Source organism: Centruroides sculpturatus, unplaced genomic scaffold, assembly GCF_000671375.1.
Source record: "Centruroides sculpturatus isolate CEXI.00-Female unplaced genomic scaffold, Cexi_2.0 scaffold478, whole genome shotgun sequence".
Classification (NCBI taxonomy): domain Eukaryota; kingdom Metazoa; phylum Arthropoda; class Arachnida; order Scorpiones; family Buthidae; genus Centruroides; species Centruroides sculpturatus.
The window spans coordinates 42,178-65,643 of NW_019384994.1; the positions used below are offsets into that span (position 1 = coordinate 42,178).

The window sequence follows — 23,466 nt, forward strand, 5'->3', positions numbered from 1 at the left end:
CATTCCATTCAAAAAAACTTGTGTTTAATTTAGGTCAAATTTATATATATTCAGAGAGAGTGTAAGAAAGATTAACTTTGATGTCAACAATGTGAAAGTTGCTTATGTAGTTACCTATATAAGAAAGGTAACTTACTGTTCTTTCGCACTAATATTCTGAGAAAAAAGTAGATGCTACCTGTACCTGTAAAGATACAGTAGAACTTGTTTTACGGGATGTTGCATTTTTATAAAGTTTTATGAATAACTAGCTCAACAAAACTTATTTACTTCAGAATCTTAAATAGCATAGGAAAGTCATCGTTAAGAGATTTACTACATAGAAAATTTTTAATTTATATTTTGCATGATTTACACAAGTAATATAGTTGAATATTTTTGTTTGTATATCATCCAGCTAATTAAACAATAGATATTATTCGACGCTCCGCATCCTTGGCCTTAATAATTTAAACAGAATTTGTCCTTGGCAGGATACCAAAATCATTAAAAATCATCTTTCTACCTACATTTCTCATTCAAGACAATACAGGTGAGGTATTGCCTTTTTACTTTTGCTTTTTCATGAACTTTCATTGACGATTTCTTCTTTGATATTCGTAGATGATGCGTTTAAATATGTATTTTTTTCTATTACCATTTTTTGTGTTCGTGAAGATTGTTAAAACAGATTATTTTACCTCTGTTGTGGGATTAGAGAAACTGTTACACTCCAAAATAGAAGTTGTTAAGGCTATAGAAGATTATTTAACGGCGGAGGAGGATAGATTAAGAATGATTAAGTTGTAAGTTTAGTTAATATTTTTAAGAAAATAATAAAAAATTTTTAATTATTTTGTATTATGTGTTTAGTAAGAAGGAGGAATTTAGAACATTCATAGAAAAAGCGGCTCCAAATTGGGAAGAATTTCTACAAAATCCAGTTAATGCGTATTTGTTAGTTAAACGCTTAAATATTGACTGGAAGAATCTTGAACAATTAATGATAAATTCCAGAAATGGTAAGCATATTTAATAACGATTCAGTATTAAAAATTAAGGTTTTTTTTCAAACGTTAATGCAAATAGACCCTGTAAGGTAGCAAAAAAAAAACGTTTTGCATACGGTCAGTTTGTATAATATACGTATTAAATTGCACATATTCCTATTAATACTATTATTTTTTCCTCTAAATATTATCGTAAATTATCTTAAAATTAATTTTGCTTTATTGAATTTATATATATATATATAGGCCCTATATATCCCATTTTTAACAACGTATAACGCGCATAAAATATATAGCTGTAAAGTAACTTAGAACTGATTAATAATTTGAATGTTATGACTATTTAATAGACGATTCTATTGACATTTTAAAGAAAAAGATAAGATTCCCAGACGATGATGATTTAGCTGGTGCCGCTGAAGGTCTTGTCAGGTTACAAAAAATGTACAAGTTAAATACCTCTTCTTTAGCAGATGGTTACATACTAAATAAATTTTCTTCGCAGAAATTAACAGGTAAATCAAATTGGCTCGATCTTATTTAATTTTTTTTCGAATGGTATATTCATGCATTGTAAACTAATATTCAGATATTTCGCCAAGCTGATGATTGTTTCGAAGTTGGAAGACATTCGTATAGTGTAGGAGATTTTTATTATACATGTTTATGGATGAGAGAAGCGTTGAGAAGATTGGATTCGGAGATTACGAAATCTACTAACAGAGAAGAATTATTGGAATTGTTAGCATATTCAACTTATATGGTATATAGATACATTTATTTCTTTAAATTAACTTTATTGTCTATTAATAAAAAGACATTTTTTTATTTAGAAAGGAGATATTGAAGAAGCTTTAAAGTATACTCTTCAACTATTAGAGATCGGTTTGTAGCTATTACTTACTAATGAATTTTGTATGTAGGCCCATCTATAGAACTGTTTATGTCTATTTTAGCTCCTGAAAATCCCCGTGCACAAAATAACAAACAATATTTCGAAGTGTTACTTCTGAAGGATGAAATTCAAAGTACGAAGAAAATAGAAGAAAATTTGGTTTGTGATTCCGAATACGAAAAATACCAAAAATTAACTGAAAAGTTATGCAGAGGAGAAAAAAATTTGGTTAGTTGTATTTTTAATTCTTTATAATTTTTGTCTTCTTTTCAACTTATTCAATTGACTTGATAAAGTGTAAACATAATTTCAGGAGTGAGTTAAGAAAAAGTCAAACTGAATTCATTGAATAGTTTAATATGTTAGACTGTAACTTGTCTGTTTTTATTACCTAGTCAATTGAAGAACAAAGTAAGTTAAAGTGTAGATTATTCACTAACAATGATGGCTACTTGATCTTGCAACCTCTTAAAGAAGAAGAATTATACCTTCGTCCGAGGATCGTCGTTTATCACGATTTCATGACCGAAACAGAAATGGAAACAATTAAAAGATTAGCTAAACCAAACGTATGAATTTAACATCATTCTTATTTGTTCTAAAATATTCAATAATTAACAACTTGATGTAAATATTTTAGTTAAAAAGAGCTGCAGTAACATCAAGAGACGAGAGAGGAGAAGAATTTTCTAATACCAGGATCAGTAAAAGGTATAAAAACTTTATTAAACGTTCATTTTTATTCGAAATGGATACTATAATTGACTGAACTTGTTGAACAGTGCATGGCTTAAGGATTCCGATCATTCCATCGTTGATAAATTGAGCTTTAGGATACAATGTGCAACAGGACTTTCTCTTCTAACCGCAGAGGAATTACAAGTATTAAATTACGGCATAGGAGGACACTATGAAGCTCATTTTGATTATTCCCGAGTAAGTCATAAAGTCTGATTTATTAAATAGTTTAATTATTAAAATAAATAATTGAAGTCGAAACATTTTAGGAAGACGAAGCAATCAATAAACTTACTAAATACTATGGCGATAGAGTCGCAACATGGCTGAACTATGTGAGTAGGATTTAAATTTTATAGAGGTTCTCTTTGGCATATAAATTATCTAAAAATGGAAACTACTTTTTAAGTAAATAATTAATAATATTTTTTCATTTTTAAACAAATAGTTAAGCTTATTATTTTTTAAAAAGAAAATTAAAACTTTCCTTTTTGATTCTAAAATTAGATGAGTGACGTAGAAGCGGGTGGTGCAACTGTATTTCCAGAAATTGGTATTTCTGTTCAGCCCGAAAAGGTATTTATTATTATTTCTGTTTATAAAACGCCTTACTTTATTTAATATATTTATATTTTTTTATAGGGTTCGTCACTCCTATGGTATAATCTTCATAGCAATGGTACCGGAGACTATCGCACTCGTCACGCTGCTTGTCCTGTACTACTTGGTTCAAAATGGGGTAAATTCCTTATTGTATAAGAATTTCTACTTAATTAAATTAATTTTTAAAAACATTTTTTTTTTAATGTTTCAGTATCAAATAAATGGATACGTGAACGAGGACAGGAATTTAGAAGGCCTTGCTCGTTAAACAACGAATAAAAATATAATCATTTGTATTTTCTATCTATAAATGAAGAATTACACACCTATTTTGTGTGATTTTTAAGGGTGTTAACTACCATTATGTCACTGTGGGCGGAGAGATAGACCTTAAATGGGTTTATTGAACTCCGAAATATTTTCCTAAACTAAAAAAAAAAAAAATTAACTCATCTTGTTAAGATTTGCTTCTTATTTAGTATATGAAATTCTAGTTTTAAAAAATTCATCACGAACAAAATGTCACGCTATGTAACTTTGACTTAAATAGGACATAGGTCAAGGCGGAAGATGGTATATAACTCGTTTATTTACTTTATCTTTGAACTTAAAAATTCTAATACAAGACCCGATGACCGAGATACCGTCTAGAAAAAATTTTACATTTTTTTTTTTTTTTTCAAATTAAATATTTTTATAAAATTATTTTAAGTAAAGAGTTTGATACCAGAATATAAAATCGTCTCCTTCTGTAGCGTATACTCTGTTAATATCTGCAAAATAAATAATCGATTTATTAGATCGAAGGTAGGGGATGCTCTTGTGGCACCATCTATCGAGATTAATTATAAATATTAAAATTTTCAAAATTTACCTTCGGAAATCGTTAACAGTTTTTGATTATTTCTTCTTTTATATAGAACCCAATACTTTTCATTTTCTGGATTATTGATAATACTATTAATACAGTAAACGTGTCTCTTACCATTAAGATAATTCCATTTGAATCTGAATAAAAATAATATAAATAGAACAGATATTTTTATGTAGAATGATAATTTTTTTAAATTAAATAATAATAATAAAACTAACTTAAAACTTTTATCCAAATCTTGTGCTACTTGCATGATNTGTTAATAAATAATAATTAATAATAATTTATTTTGCAGTCATATAAAACAACTGTCTCAGAATCTGCAACATATCCTCATACACTACTAACAGTCCTTGCATCTGACAAAGATTCTGGTGAATTTGGAAATATTGAATATTCTGTATCAGGAGATGGTAGTGATGTTTTTGATATTGATAAAAAATCAGTAAGTTAATTTTAATGTTATAAATAATCTGAATGATTAAATTAAACTAAAATTTTATTAATTTTAATTTAAAATAGGGCACAATACAAATTCGTGAAAATATAACACTTGATAGAGAAAAACAGGCATCTTATAATCTTCAAGTTATTGCTAATGATAGTCCAAATATAATAGCTAATCAAAGAAGAACATCAGTTTTGGTATATATATTTTGATTAGATTTTGTTTTTATATTTGATGCAACTTAATTTTTAATAATAAGTCTATATTATAGGTGGTAATATCATTATTGGATGTGAATGACAATGCTCCTGTCTTTAGTCAACCATTATATACTGCAGTGGTGCCTGAAAATGTGCCAACAGATTTTAGCATTATAACCGTTAAAGCCACTGATGCAGATGAAGGAAGAAATAAAGAAATACAATACACAATTGTAGAAGATATGATTTCTGAACCTGTAGGTAAGTAATCAAGAATAATTTTATGATTACAATCATAAAGATAACAATTTTCAAAATATTAGAAACAAAAATTATTCTTGGAAATTAATTAACTCTTCAATAAAGCCTCAAATTATAGTAATCAAAAATTTTCAAAATATCAGTATAGTAAAGACTTAACAGTCAATATTTGTAAATTAGAAGAAGAGTAAATTTCAATTTTATAATATATTTTTACAAGTACAAGTAGGAAAACTTATTTATATGCAATATTATAATACAAGAAATTAAATTGGGATATTATCTTAATATCTTAATTTATGAACATATTTTCTTTTATGTTATTTTGTTATGGCTATATTATTAAAATTTGTTAAGAATGGAAAATAAACTAAATTACATTTAAAAATTTATAATAAAAATTGAATTATGTTTTCTCTTTTATGTTATTTCTTTATATTTGCTTCATTAAAAAACAGTTATAAAAAAGTTTAGAAACGTTATTTGGAAATAAAATGCTATCAAGACTATGTATTAATTTACAGTAGACCCCCTATAATACTGTAGATAATTCCGTGTTATATGAATTCCATGTTGTACAAGTCACTTAGATTTTACAAATACGTGAGCCGCTCACAGTCTGGCACACGTATTTGTAAAATCTAAGTGACTCGTACAACGTGGAATTCATATAACACGGAATTATCTACAGTGTTATAGGGGGGTCTACTTGTACATTATTTTTTCATTTCTAGTCTTAATTTCTACAAATGTAATATACTAATCAAGTGAACTATTTGAAAAATTTAAGAAATTTAAGAAGTTTTTTATAATGCATAAAAAAAACTCCAATATGTAAATAAAATAATTATTTTTCATTCTTATATTGTGATTAATCTGAAATCATTTTCTAGTAAGCAATGACATTGACTTGCATAAATACTGTAATCTAACATTACATTAGGAATAAAAGCAAACTTATTATACATATATTTTAAGTTTTTAATATTTTTAATTTTAATTTAGATTTTAGATAATGTTTGTTGCTTACGAAACATTACTANTTATAAAATTATTTTAAGTAAAGAGTTTGATACCAGAATATAAAATCGTCTCCTTCTGTAGCGTATACTCTGTTAATATCTGCAAAATAAATAATCGATTTATTAGATCGAAGGTAGGGGATGCTCTTGTGGCACCATCTATCGAGATTAATTATAAATATTAAAATTTTCAAAATTTACCTTCGGAAATCGTTAACAGTTTTTGATTATTTCTTCTTTTATATAGAACCCAATACTTTTCATTTTCTGGATTATTGATAATACTATTAATACAGTAAACGTGTCTCTTACCATTAAGATAATTCCATTTGAATCTGAATAAAAATAATATAAATAGAACAGATATTTTTATGTAGAATGATAATTTTTTTAAATTAAATAATAATAATAAAACTAACTTAAAACTTTTATCCAAATCTTGTGCTACTTGCATGATTTCGTATAGAGTGATGCTATTTGGAACAAGAAGATGGATAGAATGTGTGATGCTTCCTTCATCTCCGATCCAAACTGAATAACTTATCCGATTTTTTCCTCTATAATTTTTTGAATAAATAGTCACATTTCCTGTAAAATATACAAATGTTTATATCATAGTCAAATTTAAATTTACTTCACATTTTTTAAACTTGTATGTTTACAATCATCTCTCCTAACTTTGGAATATTTAAATTTTATTCTTTAATATTTCAAAAACAAAAAAATGAATGTTCATACAAAATAGTAATTATTTATATATTTTTTCTTATAATTTAAATATTTATCAATTATTTTTTTAGTAGGAAAAAAAAATTAAAAACTTCTAATTGCAATGACATAGCTTATCATATAATTAATAAGAACTTTTATTTATAATAAGAATATTTATTCAATATAAAATTATTATTATTATTATTATTATTTATCTAATATCGGTACATATTTTGTAATATTAAATAGAAAAATGTTTTAAAATTAATTTATTCAGTGGAAAACCTGTAGATGTAGTTGTTACTAGTATCAAATTTTAATTAGTTAATCAGTAATTCATAATATAAAAATCAGCATAATTACAGGAAAATTTAAATGTATGCGAATTAAATTAGATATTTTAGAGTTAAATAAATCTGGATTAATATGGATAGACGCAGGGCCCCGAGAGAATGGCGAGTTGTCGGTGATAAGAACAGTTTGGGGCCCTCTTTTCCGGAGACACTGCTTAAACATATAATGATATCTGAGTAAAGATATAATCTAGTATAAATGTTAGTCCATGGCCAAAGTAATTTCCTTATTTGAAAAAATAATAATCAGAAAACGGACAATTAAAATAGTTTTTCTCTCTCTGATTGGCCCTCTAAAGCTCGTTGGATCACGGAGAGGCGCCCCGGCTGCATCTTCCTCTCGTAGGGCCTGGATAGACATGTAAAACGTTATATGGTAGGAAACACGCCAGAGGCAAACAGATGGAAATACAGATCAGGAAATTTTTATATAAAATGGCTTACGTATTTTTAGTAGACGAGAGATTACATAACCAAAAAACAATTAGATTCCGGAACTTCCCGAATTCGTGGACTATGTTAATTTATTTAAAATTTATTAAAATTGTAATTATGACTAATAATTATTTTTGGATTGAATGGAGTTGTTGATACGAAGCAACACCTTATCTCTACGTCATGCCTTACTTTTGTCTTTTATAGACAAGCCCAATACGAAGTAGGATCGGCCATTTTAGTCAAGAATAGAGAAGGATACTCCAATCGAATTATCTACGAATAATTAAGACCTTTTAATTAATTTAAAATTTATGTACATTTTTCTGATCTTTTGCTACGAATTTTTGAATAAGTATACCAGTAATAATTATCAGAATTGGATTGGATTGATGGGATAAGGCTACGCGATACATGGACAATCAGTCAAAAGGATAATGCTTTCCGGGAGGATTTTTCTATGGAAACCTTACTCCCATTTAGGTGTTTACAGGTGAAAAAAAATACGGAAAACTCCACATGATTAATGTAATTATTTGTCTTCAAGTTTCGCCTTTGCCTGAAAAATTTCTGTGAATGCCCATGGCCTAAAACTTAATTAAGCCCACGGCTCCGGGAGATCCGTAATCGAAATCAAGCGATCAAAAAATCATTAAGAAATTCTGTATATTATTGATAATTTAAAATCGAAATTAAACGCCCATATTGGTTATTAACTAATGAAATATGAAAATATGAAAGCACTATTTTAAATGTTGTTTTTATTAGAATTTCGATGCTACCTAAAATCTTTCTTATATAAAATTAATTCTGATTTGATAAATTTATATATATAACTTACTTGGTTTTTCATCTTTAGTGTAGGAACAACTGACTTTTGATAAATCAAGTAGGGTCTTATGCGATAATATTGGAAGAATCAGATACGTTGCTAAAATATCTCCAAATGACCCAGATGGTAATTGCTGATCTAAAATATACATCACTGTCTTTGTAAAGTTCAAATCATTAAACTTATTAGATGCGATCAGAGCCTGAAACGAAGCATACATACATATATATACATTTTACAAGATTACACAAGATTAAACACATTTTTACAAAAGATTACACAAGATTACACAAGATTATACACATTTTTACAAAAGATTACACAAGATTACACACATTTTTCACAAGATTACACAAGATTACACAAGATTACACACATTTTTACAAAATATTACACAAGATTACACACATTTTTACAAAAGATTACACAAGATTACGGACATTTTTTCTCACTAAAAAGATTATAAAATCTTTACAAACCTGAACAACAAGAGCAGTAGTATACACATTTCCAAAACTTCCATCTGGATTCTGTAACGATTTTATAGCATTTAAATTCGCATTAATGAAATGTTGTAAATGTTCATTTTTGCTTTTTTCGTAAATACAAATCATGGCCAAGATTTTAAGAGCTGTAGCATCTGAAAACACGTAAAATATATTTCACTCGATAAAATAAATATGAAATTTTGAAATCTCGAAAAGAGACTTACCGACGTTGTACATAGTGTCTAATGTAATATTCATTACAAACAATTTTTCTATATTTTTTGCTGATATATTGTAACCCGCATTGCAAAGAGCCAAATATGCGCTCGGATTAATGTAAACATCTTCAGACATCTTGTCATTCAGGGCTTTAATTAAATTATACCCATTAAAATTATATGGATTTCTACATGTTGCTAGCCTTCCGTGAATATACTGAATCATTTTGTTGTATGAATTTGTGGCATTTCTATTTTAAAAATCAACGAATTAAATCATTATTCGTGTATTTTCAATAAAATATTTTAAAGATAAAAATATTTATATAAATATATCCAAGTACTAACTAGTCAACAGCGTAACCAAAAAGTTGCTCAGAGACACGATCTCTTTATCTTTGTAAATAAATAAATTAAGAAAACATAAAATAAGTACAAAAAAAAGGGGGTTTGAATGAGACCAATGCCTTTATATACTTGTAATAGGCCTTATAAAATTTAAGAATTCGCTCTTCAACCACGACACTAGTGATGGCCACAATGGCGGTGGTGCAGGGTAAATGTAGGTTTGCACCTTCTAACTCGGGTCCCCAAAATATTGTTTCTAATTACACTTTTAGTAACAGCGGTTATATTCGAATGTAAATTGACGTCCACCAGTGGCGAGAAGATAACATCACTGAACAGTGGTAGTTGGTCTCGGGTTTGAGCCTGACCAACGAACTTCCCAGTGTTCTTCATGTGTCTAACACCTAAATCGGAGCCAATTTCTCATAGAAAATATTCCCGGGGGCATTCCCATTAGTAGATCGCTCAGGTATTGCAAAACAATAAAGTTTTTTTTATCATTATTTGTTAGAGTTTAACAAATGAAAATAGAAATAAACTTTTCTTTTTCACATTTACAAACATACATACTTCGTATATAGGCTATATATCAGCCTATGTCTGTTTATATATACAAATTATTCAATACATATAAATTTACATCAATTATTAAATAAAGCATACGGATTATCTTCCAATTAAGCGTTTAAATACGGAATTTAATCTATATCTCTCACCTTATCAGGTTGGAAAGTATTTGGACTTCTAGACTCTTCAGAATCACTTCGTTTTCTAAATTTTCAACAGAAAAATTTAATTTGTTCGCTAGAAAAAGAGCTATTATTGCTTTTGGAGTATTTTCTCCCCAATTTCCATTCTGNTTTCTCATAGAAAATATTCCCGGGGGCATTCCCATTAGTAGATCGCTCAGGTATTGCAAAACAATAAAGTTTTTTTTATCATTATTTGTTAGAGTTTAACAAATGAAAATAGAAATAAACTTTTCTTTTTCACATTTACAAACATACATACTTCGTATATAGGCTATATATCAGCCTATGTCTGTTTATATATACAAATTATTCAATACATATAAATTTACATCAATTATTAAATAAAGCATACGGATTATCTTCCAATTAAGCGTTTAAATACGGAATTTAATCTATATCTCTCACCTTATCAGGTTGGAAAGTATTTGGACTTCTAGACTCTTCAGAATCACTTCGTTTTCTAAATTTTCAACAGAAAAATTTAATTTGTTCGCTAGAAAAAGAGCTATTATTGCTTTTGGAGTATTTTCTCCCCAATTTCCATTCTGTTTCCTTTGTTTTAAAATCCATTCTGCTGCTTTCTTTTCGGCAGAAAGAACCATGTTATAATGTTTAACAGCTAAGAAAATAAATTCTATATTTTAATGGAATAATAAACTATAAAATTATTTATTAAAAAAAATAAAATAAAATAAAGTTTGAAATGATATTAATAGATATTTATTCGCACTTGGTTATAATTACGAAAACGTATGTTTTGTTAAGGATTTACTATACAACTTACATATTAAAACACTGGCTGAACCTATAATAAACTTCAACTCACCCAATTGTACTGAAATGCCATTAAAACTGTAAAACACGTGGCATTTCGCCCGTGCATTTTGGCATATAATATTTTAAATAAACTATAGGAAAATACGTTAGTGTATATATATATATACACATAAAAATCTACTTACGACAGATTATTTCATCTAATTTATCAGGGCAATCAATATATCCATCGCATATCCAACTATTAGGAATACATTTCTCAGATCTACATCGAGTTCTGTTCTCTCCGCATCCAAAATTACCTAAAGTAGTAACTAAATTTTAATTGTTTCGTTACTTTAAGAATATTTGATATTAATTACAGGAATAATTTGACTTACCTAATGTTGAGTTTATTTGAAAACATTCTACAAAATAATGCAGTAAAATAATAAAGGAAACTGCTATGACTATCATTGGAACGAATTAATAGTTCTAGTCTGTAATAGAATATGACTGTTTTAACACAAAATGTAGTCTATTTAAGTAATTTTTCCGAAAAATCTATTATTTTGATATACATTATTTTAAAAATTATTAAACAGGATATGTAATTTAAGTGTAATTCGTTTAACTTTGATAGTAACAGGTGTCATGTAGCATTCGTTACAACGGTTCAAGATTCCACAGATTGTTGTTGCCTTTCAATTAGAAAAGCGGATAAAGTTGAGTTTAATTTCATTATTAATCTATATTTTTCGGTAGTGTAGAAGTCCTGTAAGTCAAATCTTAATAATTAAAACTAAAAAAAGAAAATATGTAATGTTTTCTTTTTATCAAACTCTTAACCAATGTATTGTTTATGGATTTTGTTGTATTAAAAAGGATCGTATCGTATCGATGGGATAAGGAAAATCATTATAAGGGGAGAACTTTCTATAGGAAACTGGATGTTACACCCACGAACCCACGATAATTTATTTGTTTATAATGATATAAAATATATTATAAAGTCAATTTTTTGCTTTATAGAGTAGACTTAAATTCATTTAATAGCTTTAAATTTAAATTAAATTAGTTTAAACTTAATATATAATATATATATATAAATTAACTATTAACATCGTAAAATATCATTACGTTAACAAAATTTGCGTTTAAAAAAAAAGCAAATTTTAATTAAATAGTATTAAAATTTATTTTTAGCTTATTTTGTATTCGAATCAATTAAAAATGTATTTATATAACTATAATTGATATTTGAGAGTAAATAGGCTATAAATAAATGTATAAAATGATAAAGTTACAGAACTTTATTATGTTAACTACCCCTTCAGACGTATGTTTTTTTTTTAAAGTAAAAGTTCTAAAATTGTTAAACTTTTCTATATTTATAAATAAACAAATACTAAAGCTTTAGAATCGACAGCTAAAATACCATCAAGAGAATGTAGTACCTTTCTTCGTAAACTGTCCTGTTTAAGGATTATATTTTGAAACAAACTTTCACTCTTGATATTTAATTCATTAATTAAGACACTTTTTTTTAAATTTAATTTCTAAATGAATAAACAAAACGTCTTTTATTCTATCAACAAGCTAACAAAACCGATTTAACAAAGATTGGATTTTTTTTTCCTCCTCTCTTTCCATCACCTTAGAAATAAAAGAATGGTTTGAGGTAATTAAAAGGCGATAAATATCAATAAAAAAAAAAAAAGAAAAGAAAGAATAAAATCCGTTCTAAATATTTATTTTGCAATTTATTCAGCGGCAAGAAAATAATAATAATAATAATAATAATAATATAAGAAAAAAAAAATAAAAAAATAAAGTAAAAGCGGTTCTTTCTTCCAGTGAAATATCTGGAAAGAGAAAGATGCATTGTTTTTCCAGTTGGAAAACTGTCTATCCTGTCGAAGAAATGTAAGCGGATTAGAGTAGACGATAGGAAATAATCAGGTTTTGAGGCTGCCTCTGTCCAAACCAAAGTACATCAATATGCAAAGCTTCCCGATAAGGGGTTTTGCGATTAAGACCGCCAATCTCAATCCCTTTTTCTTTTTACTTTATACTTTCCATCAGCTAAAAACAAAAAAAGAAAGAAAGAAAGAATAGAAGAAAGAAAAAAAAACCCAACATAATCTTCGCATGTTGTAATACTTTTATTGTAATTTTTCTATTACCAGAATAGATTCATCCTTTCAAAAATGTGTTGGTGGAGATAGGTGTGTGAAATGTCATGTGTTCGGATGTATAAAACAACGCATTTATACACACGGCCAGTTATCTCATTGATATTCAGAGTAATGCTTTCCAGATAATGCTCGGGGATTACCGTCCAGATAGATCTTTTTAGCTAGCAGGCTAAACAAATACCTTCGAGCTAAGAATCTTTATTGGTGTTTAAAGTGAATCGTAAATTATTTAAAAGGATTAAATCAGGGAGGAGAGGGGAAAAAAATTCTTTTTACTTTACCTTCTCTTAAAATCTTCGTTAAAATTATAATTGAAAAATATTATTTACTTTTTTTTCTTTTTTAGGCTATAGAAAGTGCTGCATCTGTTTGGAAAAGAGAGTGGAAGACAGTCCCACGCCTGGCTCTTTAGTGCTATTCTATTGTCCCTTTAGCTAGAGTGTTTGCTGACCTTCTCTAATTTCACACACATTAAGAAACAGAATGTACGAAGTGTTAATGGAAAAAGGCTTGAGACTCGTAAGTGGGACGAAAATGCTTAATTTGTTATATTAAAGTTAATACGAAGACGAGATAAAACTATTTTAAAGAGCTTATTCGGACGGAAAGTTTCGAGTCCGCAACACTTTAAACTCTTATTATTATTATTATTAATTTTTTTTTAATGAATTAATTCGATTGTTAACACGATCCACAAGTGAAAAAGCAAAGTGGTTGATTGACAGGAACAAGTACGTAACCGGACTCAATGTAAATTGGGAGATGTTGGACCAGGTGTTGTGTTCCATTGACTGGACGTCGATGTAGGTGTGAAGTACAGATGTCCAATGTGGCCATTTGGTGGCCGATCATGAGTGGTTGATTGTTTCAGTCACCATACTACTTTGTGTGTCAATAAAGCCATTAAGACGTCTTTTTGTAAGAATATATTTACTTTTGTAACGCATGTCTCTTCTAAACGGGAATTTAGATAATAGGATTTACTATCCCCGTACACTTAATACTTTTCTTTTTCGATTATTGAGAGATTGCTCTCTCGAGAAAAATAAGTTTTACTGTAAAATTTATGCTTAGAAATGTTCGATTTTGATTCTATAAAAGCGTTTTTTGAGAATTTAAAACTATAAATAGCATGTCTGATTGATTTGGCAAATTACTGATTTCATCTATACATATCTTATTTGGAACTAAACATTCAAATTTTACAGTGAAATTTGTACAACACACATCTCATATTGACATGTTTATTGCTGATAGTAACTAGTTAATCAGTATATTGATCATTTTCATTGCCATTTATATCTACTTTGGAAACAAGAGAGAAAGATTTGTTTTGATAGCAGGCAGAAAAGGTATCTGTCAAATGTGATCAGATTATTGATCAATTTCAGGTTACCATTTGTCAGGAAACAACTAAAAACATTTAGAAAAAAATATAGAAAAACAAACTGTAAACAAAATGCTTACTAGCACTAAAATAAAAATACTGGAGGAAAGCAAAACAGAAAAATATGAAATTTTGAAAGAATTTGACATTCTACTGGAGTACTCTGGTCTACATGTATGAAAAACTTCAAAGAACAACAGAATCAGACAAAGCATCTGGATATTCACATTTATGCTAAGTATGTATTGAAATAGCCAATATGGTATAGACACAAAAATTCTGCCAATAGAAAACTTCCGAGAAAAAAGCTGAATAATTCAGATAATACTGAATTTAAAGCAAGCAGAAAGGGCAGGATAAATTGAAGAATAAGCATGAAGTATTTTTCAATAAAATCTGTGGGAAAAGTGAAGAAGAGCAAGTTTGCACAAGCTTGTTGAAAGTTTATCACCAGGATGAAATTTTCAATGCGGATGATGAAGTGGAGTTACTTTTTTTGTGTCTGCCAGACAAAACAATAGAATTGAAAGGTGATTCAAGTCAGAGGTAAAAACAGCAAAGAATGTATAACACTTCATTAGCTGTCAAGTTTGTTCCTGAAAGAAAACTGCCATTGTTATTAATTGGAGAATCAATGTTTTGCATTGCCAAAATGTACTTATACAATATGCAGCAAATAAAAAAAAAGGATGGATGATGTCAGAGCTTTTTTTTCTAAGAGGCAGTTGGCAGTTGTGGGTGTTTCAACCCACAACTGCCAAAAAAAAAGAAAAATTAAAAATTGAAGTGCAGAAATTGTCATCATAAAATACAACTTCTAGATCATGATACAGAAAACTTACTATTTATAAATGATGGTGACAAATGNTTTTTTTTTTCTGTTATAAATTTTGTATTTATATATTTTATTTTATGTTTATTTAAAGGTTTGGTTTAAAAATCGAAGAGCGAAGCATCGAAAATATTATAATAAATCAAAAATTCCGGAAAATAAAATACAAAATAAAAAATATCAATCGACGAAAAATAATAGTCAAAGCGAAGAAAACGTCGGGAATTTACTTATTGGTAATAGTTTTATATAGTAAAATATTTTAATAATTATAAAGTTAAAAGACGAAAAATTTACTATATGATAAATTTATTGTAGAAAGGCCCAACGTAACCACTTCAGAAATAAATGATTCTAATAATTACGGAGGTATTAGATATTTTTAATAATAATAAAATTAACAAAATTTTTTAATCATTTAAAAGACGTTTAATTCATTTATAAAATCTTTTCAGAAGTGTTCCCGTTAGATCCAAACATGAATTACATTAACTCTTGCACCGATATGATGTCAACAAAATCCATTCATCCTTTATGTCCGGGTTGTCCTTGTCCTTCAACGTCCTTCTATTCCATTTCTCATCCTTCCTGGTCCTACTTTCATCGAAGTCCTCAAGATTTCTGTTATCAGTCGAACTTGTTATTGGCTATGAAACCATTTCTTTATCAAGATACCATGACGTAACAAGTAAATGCTTGGTTCAAGTTTTCATCATAAAAGTAAATAAATGTTTAGATTTAGAGTAAAGTTTTGTCTTTATTATTCGTATTAGAAATATAAGAAAACGTTACCTTTAAAAACTTCTCATTGATATAATTAAAGATTCCGGCGGTAATAAATTTCATAGATAAGATTTTTTTTTATTTTATTTTAAAACGTTTAGAAATTTTAATAAAACACAACCTTATTTATATGAGTTTTTGGCGCTACAAAAAGATTAAGTTAATAGAAATAAGATAAAGGTAATAAGTCTTTTATTGTTATCATATAAAAATAAAGTTAATAAAGAAGTAATCGTAACTATTATAACATTATTACTTATTATCTTTTTGTAACAAAAGTAAACAACTAATTAATAAAGTTTGAAGTATGTTTTCGTGAAGCTAACTCCTAAAGATATTTAATGAGCAAACAAGATAAGCTCCTAGATAATTTTATCTTTTATTTACTTGAAATATATTTTTAATATAGACGAAATAGGAGTCGTTTTCTCCTATGGTTCCGTAGTTAAGAAACTATAATCCTATAGGAAAATAATATCATAAGTGAAATCCTTGAGGCAAGAAAACGTTTAGTCATTTCTAGCATTATTTGCTAGAAAAATCACCGTAAATTTCCGAAATTACTCTGTATTTTAGGAGAGATTGATGGTGATTAAGGATATTAGAGGATGATAGACTCTGGAATTGTATAAATACAACAATGTTTATCAAAGAAATTGAGTTAAAAGTCGTTATCTATCCATTTCGAAAAAGTTTAATTAATTTTAACACAGATAAAATACTTATTAAACTCATTTATGCGTGTATTATTGTAAATAATTAACATCATAAGCATCATAGAAGAGTAGAAAAAACTTTTATAAATATAAAATTTTCATGTAGTCTAATTCTTTATTATAATAATAGAATAACATTACAGTATAATTGTTTCACGTACAGTAAATGATTAATATATTGAATTACATTATATAATTATATAATTATCATTATAACATATTTAATAACTGTAATTCTACTTTCTCATTGCTTTTTTTTTACCATCTTAACAAGTAAAAAGTATTGTCTTATTCTGTTTAAATCAGTTTAATGTGAACTTTATGAGAATGTCATACGAGAATCAACGTTAATTTCATTAACGATTTTCCAAAAAAAAAAAACTAAAAAAAAAATCGATTTATTTTGTTATGCTAATCTCCGATTGTAGTGTTTGAGAAATTCAAATTCATTTGTTTTTAGTTTTCCAATCGATTTCGTCATAAACAGATGTAGAATAGATGATTGGCATTTTGTAGACGGTTTGTTTTTGTATTCAGGGATAATAAAAACGAAAGAAAATAACAAAATCTGAATGCTAACAAATTTTTCTAGCGAACACTCGAATTTCTGAGAAATAATTTTATCTGGAAATATTTTTCTATTGTTTTCAGGGTCGATATTAACTCCTTGGATTGATTGACTTTAAAGAGTAGTCGATACATGCCAAGAAATTTAATGAAAAACTATATTTATACCTTACAAAATGTTATGAGTATATATATATATATATATATATATATAGTTTAAATTTTAATAATTATTCTATGTAAGAGTGTGTACGCTGAAACCAATTTTAATTTCTTTCCTGTAACAATGAACTCCTAAACAATAGCATATAGAACCATCTTTAACCTAAAATAAATGAATCATTCTGCTATCAAAAAAACACTTTTCTTTAGTTTTCATTTTATACTAAGACAATTTTTTTTTGTTTTATATTCTTAATAAATTAATTATTATTAACAGCTTTTTATAATTTATCAGTTAAAAGGCAGTGTAAAGGTGAGTAAATGCTTTTATAAGAAGTCGACAAGTAAAACAGATTAGGAATTTAATGTATAAAATGAAAAGGTAACTCTATGGAATTTCTATATCTATTAAAAGAAAACGCATACTAACCAATGGTACATTATAGATTCATGGGGACCAGGTGAATTTGAATTAGGGGGCTTCGTGTACAGCGCTGACTTCAGATATTTTTCTTCGGGGGGGAAATATTTTCTTATAAAACATTGGTTTGTTTGGAGCCCCAGGCAATGGCCCTTTTTACCCACAAGATAACTCTCCGCTAATTTTTACTGTTATAGTATTTACGAAATTCTTGGCATATTGTTTATAAGTACAAGAAGACACCTGGTAATATAGATCTCATGATTACTAGACACTATTTTAGGAACTCAACCCGCTTAAACTTGTGACTGTAGACACTTTCGGTAATTCGATTTATTATTCAATTGTTAATATTTTTGAACCACATTTGAAATGAATATATAAAGGCATACATAATACAAGTGTACTATTTTAGTACACTTGAAGAAACTATCTTTCAATTTTCTGTCAACGAACACGTAGTATATGTACAAGACAATACAATAAAGTACAAAACAGTACATAATACAGACCCTTTATAAAAAAAATAGGCATCGTCGTCTTACGGTAAGTTATATTAATATTATATTTTATCAAGTAAGACATATTAAAGGTTACATTATTTACTTAAAAACTAAACAGATCCTACTTAAGAATGAAAAATAGGGATACGAATTATAATTAATTTATGTATTTAATAATTAAGGAGTAATAATTGCATTAAAAACCTTAACTCGAAACCTCTTTTGTTTATTTTCATCTCGGCTATAATACTGAATGCTATATCTTAAAGTAAACTGAATATTTTTGACAATAGTGTCGTGGATTTGCGCAAAGTTTTATGGGTTTTCTTCACGTTTGTAACACCTAAATGGGTGGGATCAATTTCTCATAAAAGACCTCCCGGGAGACATCGCGTTACCGTAATCAAATAAAACAATCAAAATATTAAATATTATGATGCTATTTAATCGGTACTAAAAGACATTATAAAATACATTACCGAATAATTACGTCATAAAAAAAATCTAGTGTATATAAAGTATATACACGTGTCTTTTATTTGATCTATTGGCACTACGAAGCCCATTTTTCTATACCTTTCGTGGATTCGGCCAGATTCACAATGGGGTGAGGAACGGTGCTCGACGTATCCGGAACTGACCAGCCATAAATATGTCTTAAAATTGCTTGCTCAGATTACATTCCTAGTCCAGGAGCGGTAGGATGAGAAATTAATGCAGGCAGCAGAGGTTCATTTTATATTAAAACAAACCAAAGAAATTGTTTTTACATTTTTATTTTATGCAACTGTGAAAAAATAAAAAATATAAAGACAAAAAAAACTATAAGATATAAGAAGAGGAACCAAAGGAACTGTGATATTTGATAAAACATCAGGTTTTCCTCCATTTCTTTTATATTAAAACTAAAATTTAATATCTAATTATTGATAATTATACAAGATAACATTATCGCTTTCTACATTTAAACGAAATTTCGATATTAATTATTTAAAAAAAATAATAATCTTAATTAAATAATCGAAAATAATATGGTATTTTAAAGCGTTTATAGCGATAGTTTTTTTAAATATTTTTTATTAACTTTTTCATTACGAAGGGGGGAGCCAAAACCCCCTGAATACGTCAGTGATTAACACGCACTGTACTGTAGGTGATCATTTGATTATTACGTAAACACAGAAAATGTATTTTTAGAGATTGAAACACCGAATATGTAGCGACTAATTTAAGCATTGCATATTAATTAAATTCGATTTATGTAAAGTAGTCTCTGTTTTCCAATATTATCAATAGTCCATTTCGATATTCCTCACCCATCTCAGACTTCTCTGCTTTGTCAAACCATTTTTTTGCAGGTCGACGTATAGATAAACTAATGCAAACCAATCACAGTGAATGATCTAATACTTATATTAAATATTATTGCATGTTTTCGTTGTAATTTGATAATCGTACTTACATTTTGCGGGAAGAAAATCTCTTCGAAATTCTAACATAATACCATACTCCAGACACCTGAAAGTTATATAATATTTTTAGTATTGTTAACCTTAAATTAAGTAAGAATGTTAAATATTAAGAGTAACAGGAAATAGAAGAACACAAACTACTGGGATCATGACATACTTCAGCCACACTACTCGAGAGATTTTACTGTAATTGGAACTCTTATTGAGTTTATATGGATGGCTGCTCCGCGTGTTCCAAATTCGAACATCATCCCACCATTTGGCTTCATTTATTAAGAAAGTAACAGATTAATTAAAAGCTGTGGCATAAGAACAGTGGATGTAGAGTTGAGAGTACCATGTAGTCTATATAAAGTGCACATTACATAGACTACAACTACAGGAAATTTTTAATGAAGCAATGTCGTCGTGATTATAAATAGGAAAAATAAACATCGGCACAGAAAAAGACTTCGAGCTCTACTTTCTGCATTAAAATCGTCGGACGTACTGTACAGTACATTAATTTGGCTCAACGTTAGAACATATTTTAACAGTATCAGTAGGAAATTTGGGACAATGGGTTTATCAGTTAAATAGATGCAAGTGGAGAAAAGATATGAAATCGGAAGAGAAGGAAGACCAGATTAACTATATGCAAACTTCTGGTTTGCACCGAAAAATTACATTATTTCAATTTAAAAATTTTCTCCTGGATGGAGTTACATACATAACTGGTACGACTCTATTTCTAAAAGAAAACGTATGATATAGAGGGGCAAAATACTAATCTACACAGGCAAGTACTATCAAGATCTATAAACATAAGGTCAGGACACTAATAGTTTCAATGGAGCTGCCATTTTGGATCCACAGTTCCAAGATCACGGTGCAGATTTCATACTGTAAACTGCACGTTCCATCGAGTTCGAGCCACAGAATTCCAATTTAAAATACAGTATTTTTTTCATTTAGAAGTTACTGTTGATACATAATTAAAGACTTTAACTAAATAGGTTTAAAAATAAAAAGCTATATGAATTTATAAAAGTAATAATAATTACAAAATATGCACTAAATTCCAGTTAAATTTTTCTTATTGAATATATTTCTTATGATAATATCATTTAGTTCTTGTGATAAATGTATTTTTTTTTTTTTAATCTTAAAAAGCAATGTTTAATATCCTATATCCAACTAATTGAAATCGAAAGAAACAATCAACTTCGCTATAGAAACACAGTACATATAATCTCAAAATGATCCAAAATGGCGACTGCCACGATGCATCACGTTATCTTTACCTTATGTTTATAGATCTTGGTGTTATGTGCTACCTCTTGCAATAATGGCGTAATAAGCGCTTCCATTTCACGCTATATCATTGTCGCAGTAATTAAGTGAGTGTAATATATATATATTTTTAAATTATACCTTTTTTTTGTAAGAATAATATATATTTTTATTATTTTCTTAAATTTTTGCCACTAGATGGAGCTGCATGCAAAAACCAACAAATGAATGTAGACAGAATTTAATTAATATATAAAAATCCAATCAATATTTTGGGGTGGGATTTACGTCATTATTTAAGTTGGAAGTATGCAAACGTAACTGCCGATTTTCGTACCTATTGGTCGAACGGCCTAGGAATGTATGACGAACAAACAAACCAACAAAATCCTTATTTATATAGAAATTATTAATGCGATTAGTTTATTCCTGACGCTTTCCAGAGACAATAATGGAATGTTAGGACTAAATATTATTAAATATCTCGTGTCATTTAAACTTTGATTTAAATAATTCTGACTAGAAACCCTGAAGACAAGGGTAAAATTTCTATTATTCTTTAGAGAAAAGCAGGTTTTGTTTTTAAAAATTTAATCCAAATAAGATCAAATATTCTAGAAATTAAATTTTAAAAATGAAATTTATAGGTCTGTAGGTTTATATTAAAATTATGAAGCCAAAAAGGAGACTATATGGAAATACGCACACTTTGCCTGAATTTATATCCGCAATATTACGAATGGAACAAGCTCTGTCAGAAATATTGCTACAAAACCTGAATATGGAATAAACTTTGGAACTTAATTCATGTTACAGATTATCTTAAAGGCCCACCTGTGGCCAAGCGGCCTTCGTACCCTGAACACTGAGAGTTCGGTCGTGGGTTCGCGCCTCGCTCGGACGGGGTTGGCCACGTGGAGTTTTCCGGGTTTTCTCCACGTCTGTAACGCCTAAATAGGGGCCAGTTTCCCTTAAAAAGATCTCCCGGAAGGCGTCGCCCAAGTGTTGCGTTGCTCATAACTTCACAAACAAACAGATCATCTTAAGTACGCCAAAAGAAAGTCGAAGCCAAAACTTACAGACAAGCACAAGGCTGTCAGACTGAATGGGCCAGAAATCAAATGACCTGAAAAGAACAGCAGAAGAATATAGTGTGGTCAGATGAGAGAAAGTTCAATTTAGATGGGCCTAGTGGTTGCTTACTATTGGCATGATTTAAGAAAAGAGAGAGAAATCTACTCCAAATGAGTGTGGGGTTCCATGATAGTTTGGAGTGCGAGGAAAAACAAACATTGCTTTTGCTGAAGGAAGGCAAAATGATAAAGGATACATCCAGCAGTAGAAATACATCTACTCTCCCTTGAAGAAAGACGAGGGGATCTTGAGTGGCAGTACCAGCAAGATAACGCCCCCATCCATACCACCAACATTACCTGGGAATTGTTTCTGAACAACAGGATTCAAGTCATGAATTGGTCAATCATGTTACCGGATTTGAGCCTTATGGAGAATGTCTGGAGACTTCTAGTCAAGTCAATCTATGCAAATGAAAAGCAGTATGATGCAATATCGAGTCGATGACGAACAGTTTTTAAAGTAATCATAAAAACGGGCATTATGGTTATTAGCTTTTAATTAGAATCGTAACTGTTAGCGTTCAAGTGTGTCTTTACGAAAGAAATAAGTGACAACAATCGGACAGTAATAGCTTCTACAACTTTTAAGTTATTCATAAAATGTTGAATGTTCTTATGTTTATTCAACGCGCTTTATATACAAGTTCGCAAAATCTATGTTAATCTAACAATATTGATTTTAAATAGATCAAGACAGAAAAAAATAAGTATTTTTTTGAACCAAAATCTCCTAATACTGTGATTATTGAGAAAGAATTTCTGCGAGATTGTGAATTACGTTAATGGGGGATGATTGTTAATAAACGAATGTAACTTAAATCCGATTTCACCATATTGATAGGAAAAGCGTTTACAGAACTATATATAACCAGTTTGTAGTGAGGTATAGGCTTAAATACAGCAATTATAACACAAGAAATTTCAGAAATGACTAAAACAATTTCTCAATAATGATGTTGTTAATGTCAAATTTTGCTTCAGTTAAAATGCATGCTTAACATTTTAGGTTATTAGTTAATTTCCGAATGAGAGAATCGGGAAGTGACCATAAGTCAATATCTAGCAACACCATAAGCCAATGGATATGAGCAATT

General features: G+C 28.6%; 3 protein-coding genes and 1 long non-coding RNA gene across 5 annotated transcripts; 3 read left to right on the forward strand and 1 right to left on the reverse strand.

The window, feature by feature from the left end:
• The first annotated feature begins 240 nt into the window (after nucleotides 1-240).
• On the forward strand, nucleotides 241-3,888 carry LOC111633087 (prolyl 4-hydroxylase subunit alpha-1-like). Its single transcript, XM_023377618.1, has 14 exons — nucleotides 241-532; nucleotides 604-785; nucleotides 853-1,001; nucleotides 1,340-1,504; nucleotides 1,592-1,752; nucleotides 1,823-1,874; nucleotides 1,946-2,112; nucleotides 2,280-2,453; nucleotides 2,525-2,595; nucleotides 2,667-2,820; nucleotides 2,892-2,957; nucleotides 3,130-3,198; nucleotides 3,265-3,361; nucleotides 3,437-3,888. Exons 2-14 carry the CDS (start codon nucleotides 604-606, stop codon nucleotides 3,502-3,504), a joined length of 1,575 nt encoding a protein of 524 aa, XP_023233386.1. The 5' UTR covers nucleotides 241-532; the 3' UTR covers nucleotides 3,505-3,888.
• On the reverse strand, nucleotides 3,874-15,906 carry LOC111633088 (uncharacterized protein CG3556-like). 2 transcript variants are annotated; one of them, XM_023377619.1, is made up of 11 exons: nucleotides 15,828-15,906; nucleotides 11,325-11,423; nucleotides 11,130-11,258; nucleotides 10,706-10,786; nucleotides 10,132-10,264; nucleotides 9,074-9,318; nucleotides 8,841-9,001; nucleotides 8,371-8,563; nucleotides 6,450-6,618; nucleotides 6,232-6,365; nucleotides 3,874-3,998 (listed from the first exon to the last, which is right to left on the reverse strand). In XM_023377619.1, the coding sequence occupies exons 2-11, from the start codon at nucleotides 11,398-11,400 to the stop codon at nucleotides 3,928-3,930; spliced, it is 1,392 nt and encodes a 463-aa protein (XP_023233387.1). In that variant the 5' UTR covers nucleotides 11,401-11,423; nucleotides 15,828-15,906; the 3' UTR covers nucleotides 3,874-3,927. The 2 variants fall into 2 exon arrangements, with proteins under 2 accessions (XP_023233387.1, XP_023233388.1); XM_023377620.1 differs by lacking the exon at nucleotides 15,828-15,906 and having other exon boundaries at nucleotides 11,130-11,246.
• LOC111633090 lies at nucleotides 4,401-5,003 on the forward strand. Its single transcript, XR_002758004.1, has 3 exons — nucleotides 4,401-4,544; nucleotides 4,622-4,744; nucleotides 4,819-5,003. It is a non-coding gene; the product is annotated as an uncharacterized LOC111633090 (long non-coding RNA).
• Nucleotides 13,605-16,048, forward strand: LOC111633103. Its single transcript, XM_023377634.1, has 4 exons — nucleotides 13,605-13,640; nucleotides 15,435-15,576; nucleotides 15,659-15,709; nucleotides 15,796-16,048. The coding sequence occupies exons 1-4, from the start codon at nucleotides 13,605-13,607 to the stop codon at nucleotides 16,023-16,025; spliced, it is 459 nt and encodes a 152-aa protein (XP_023233402.1). The 3' UTR covers nucleotides 16,026-16,048.
• Nucleotides 16,049-23,466: the final 7,418 nt, after the last annotated feature.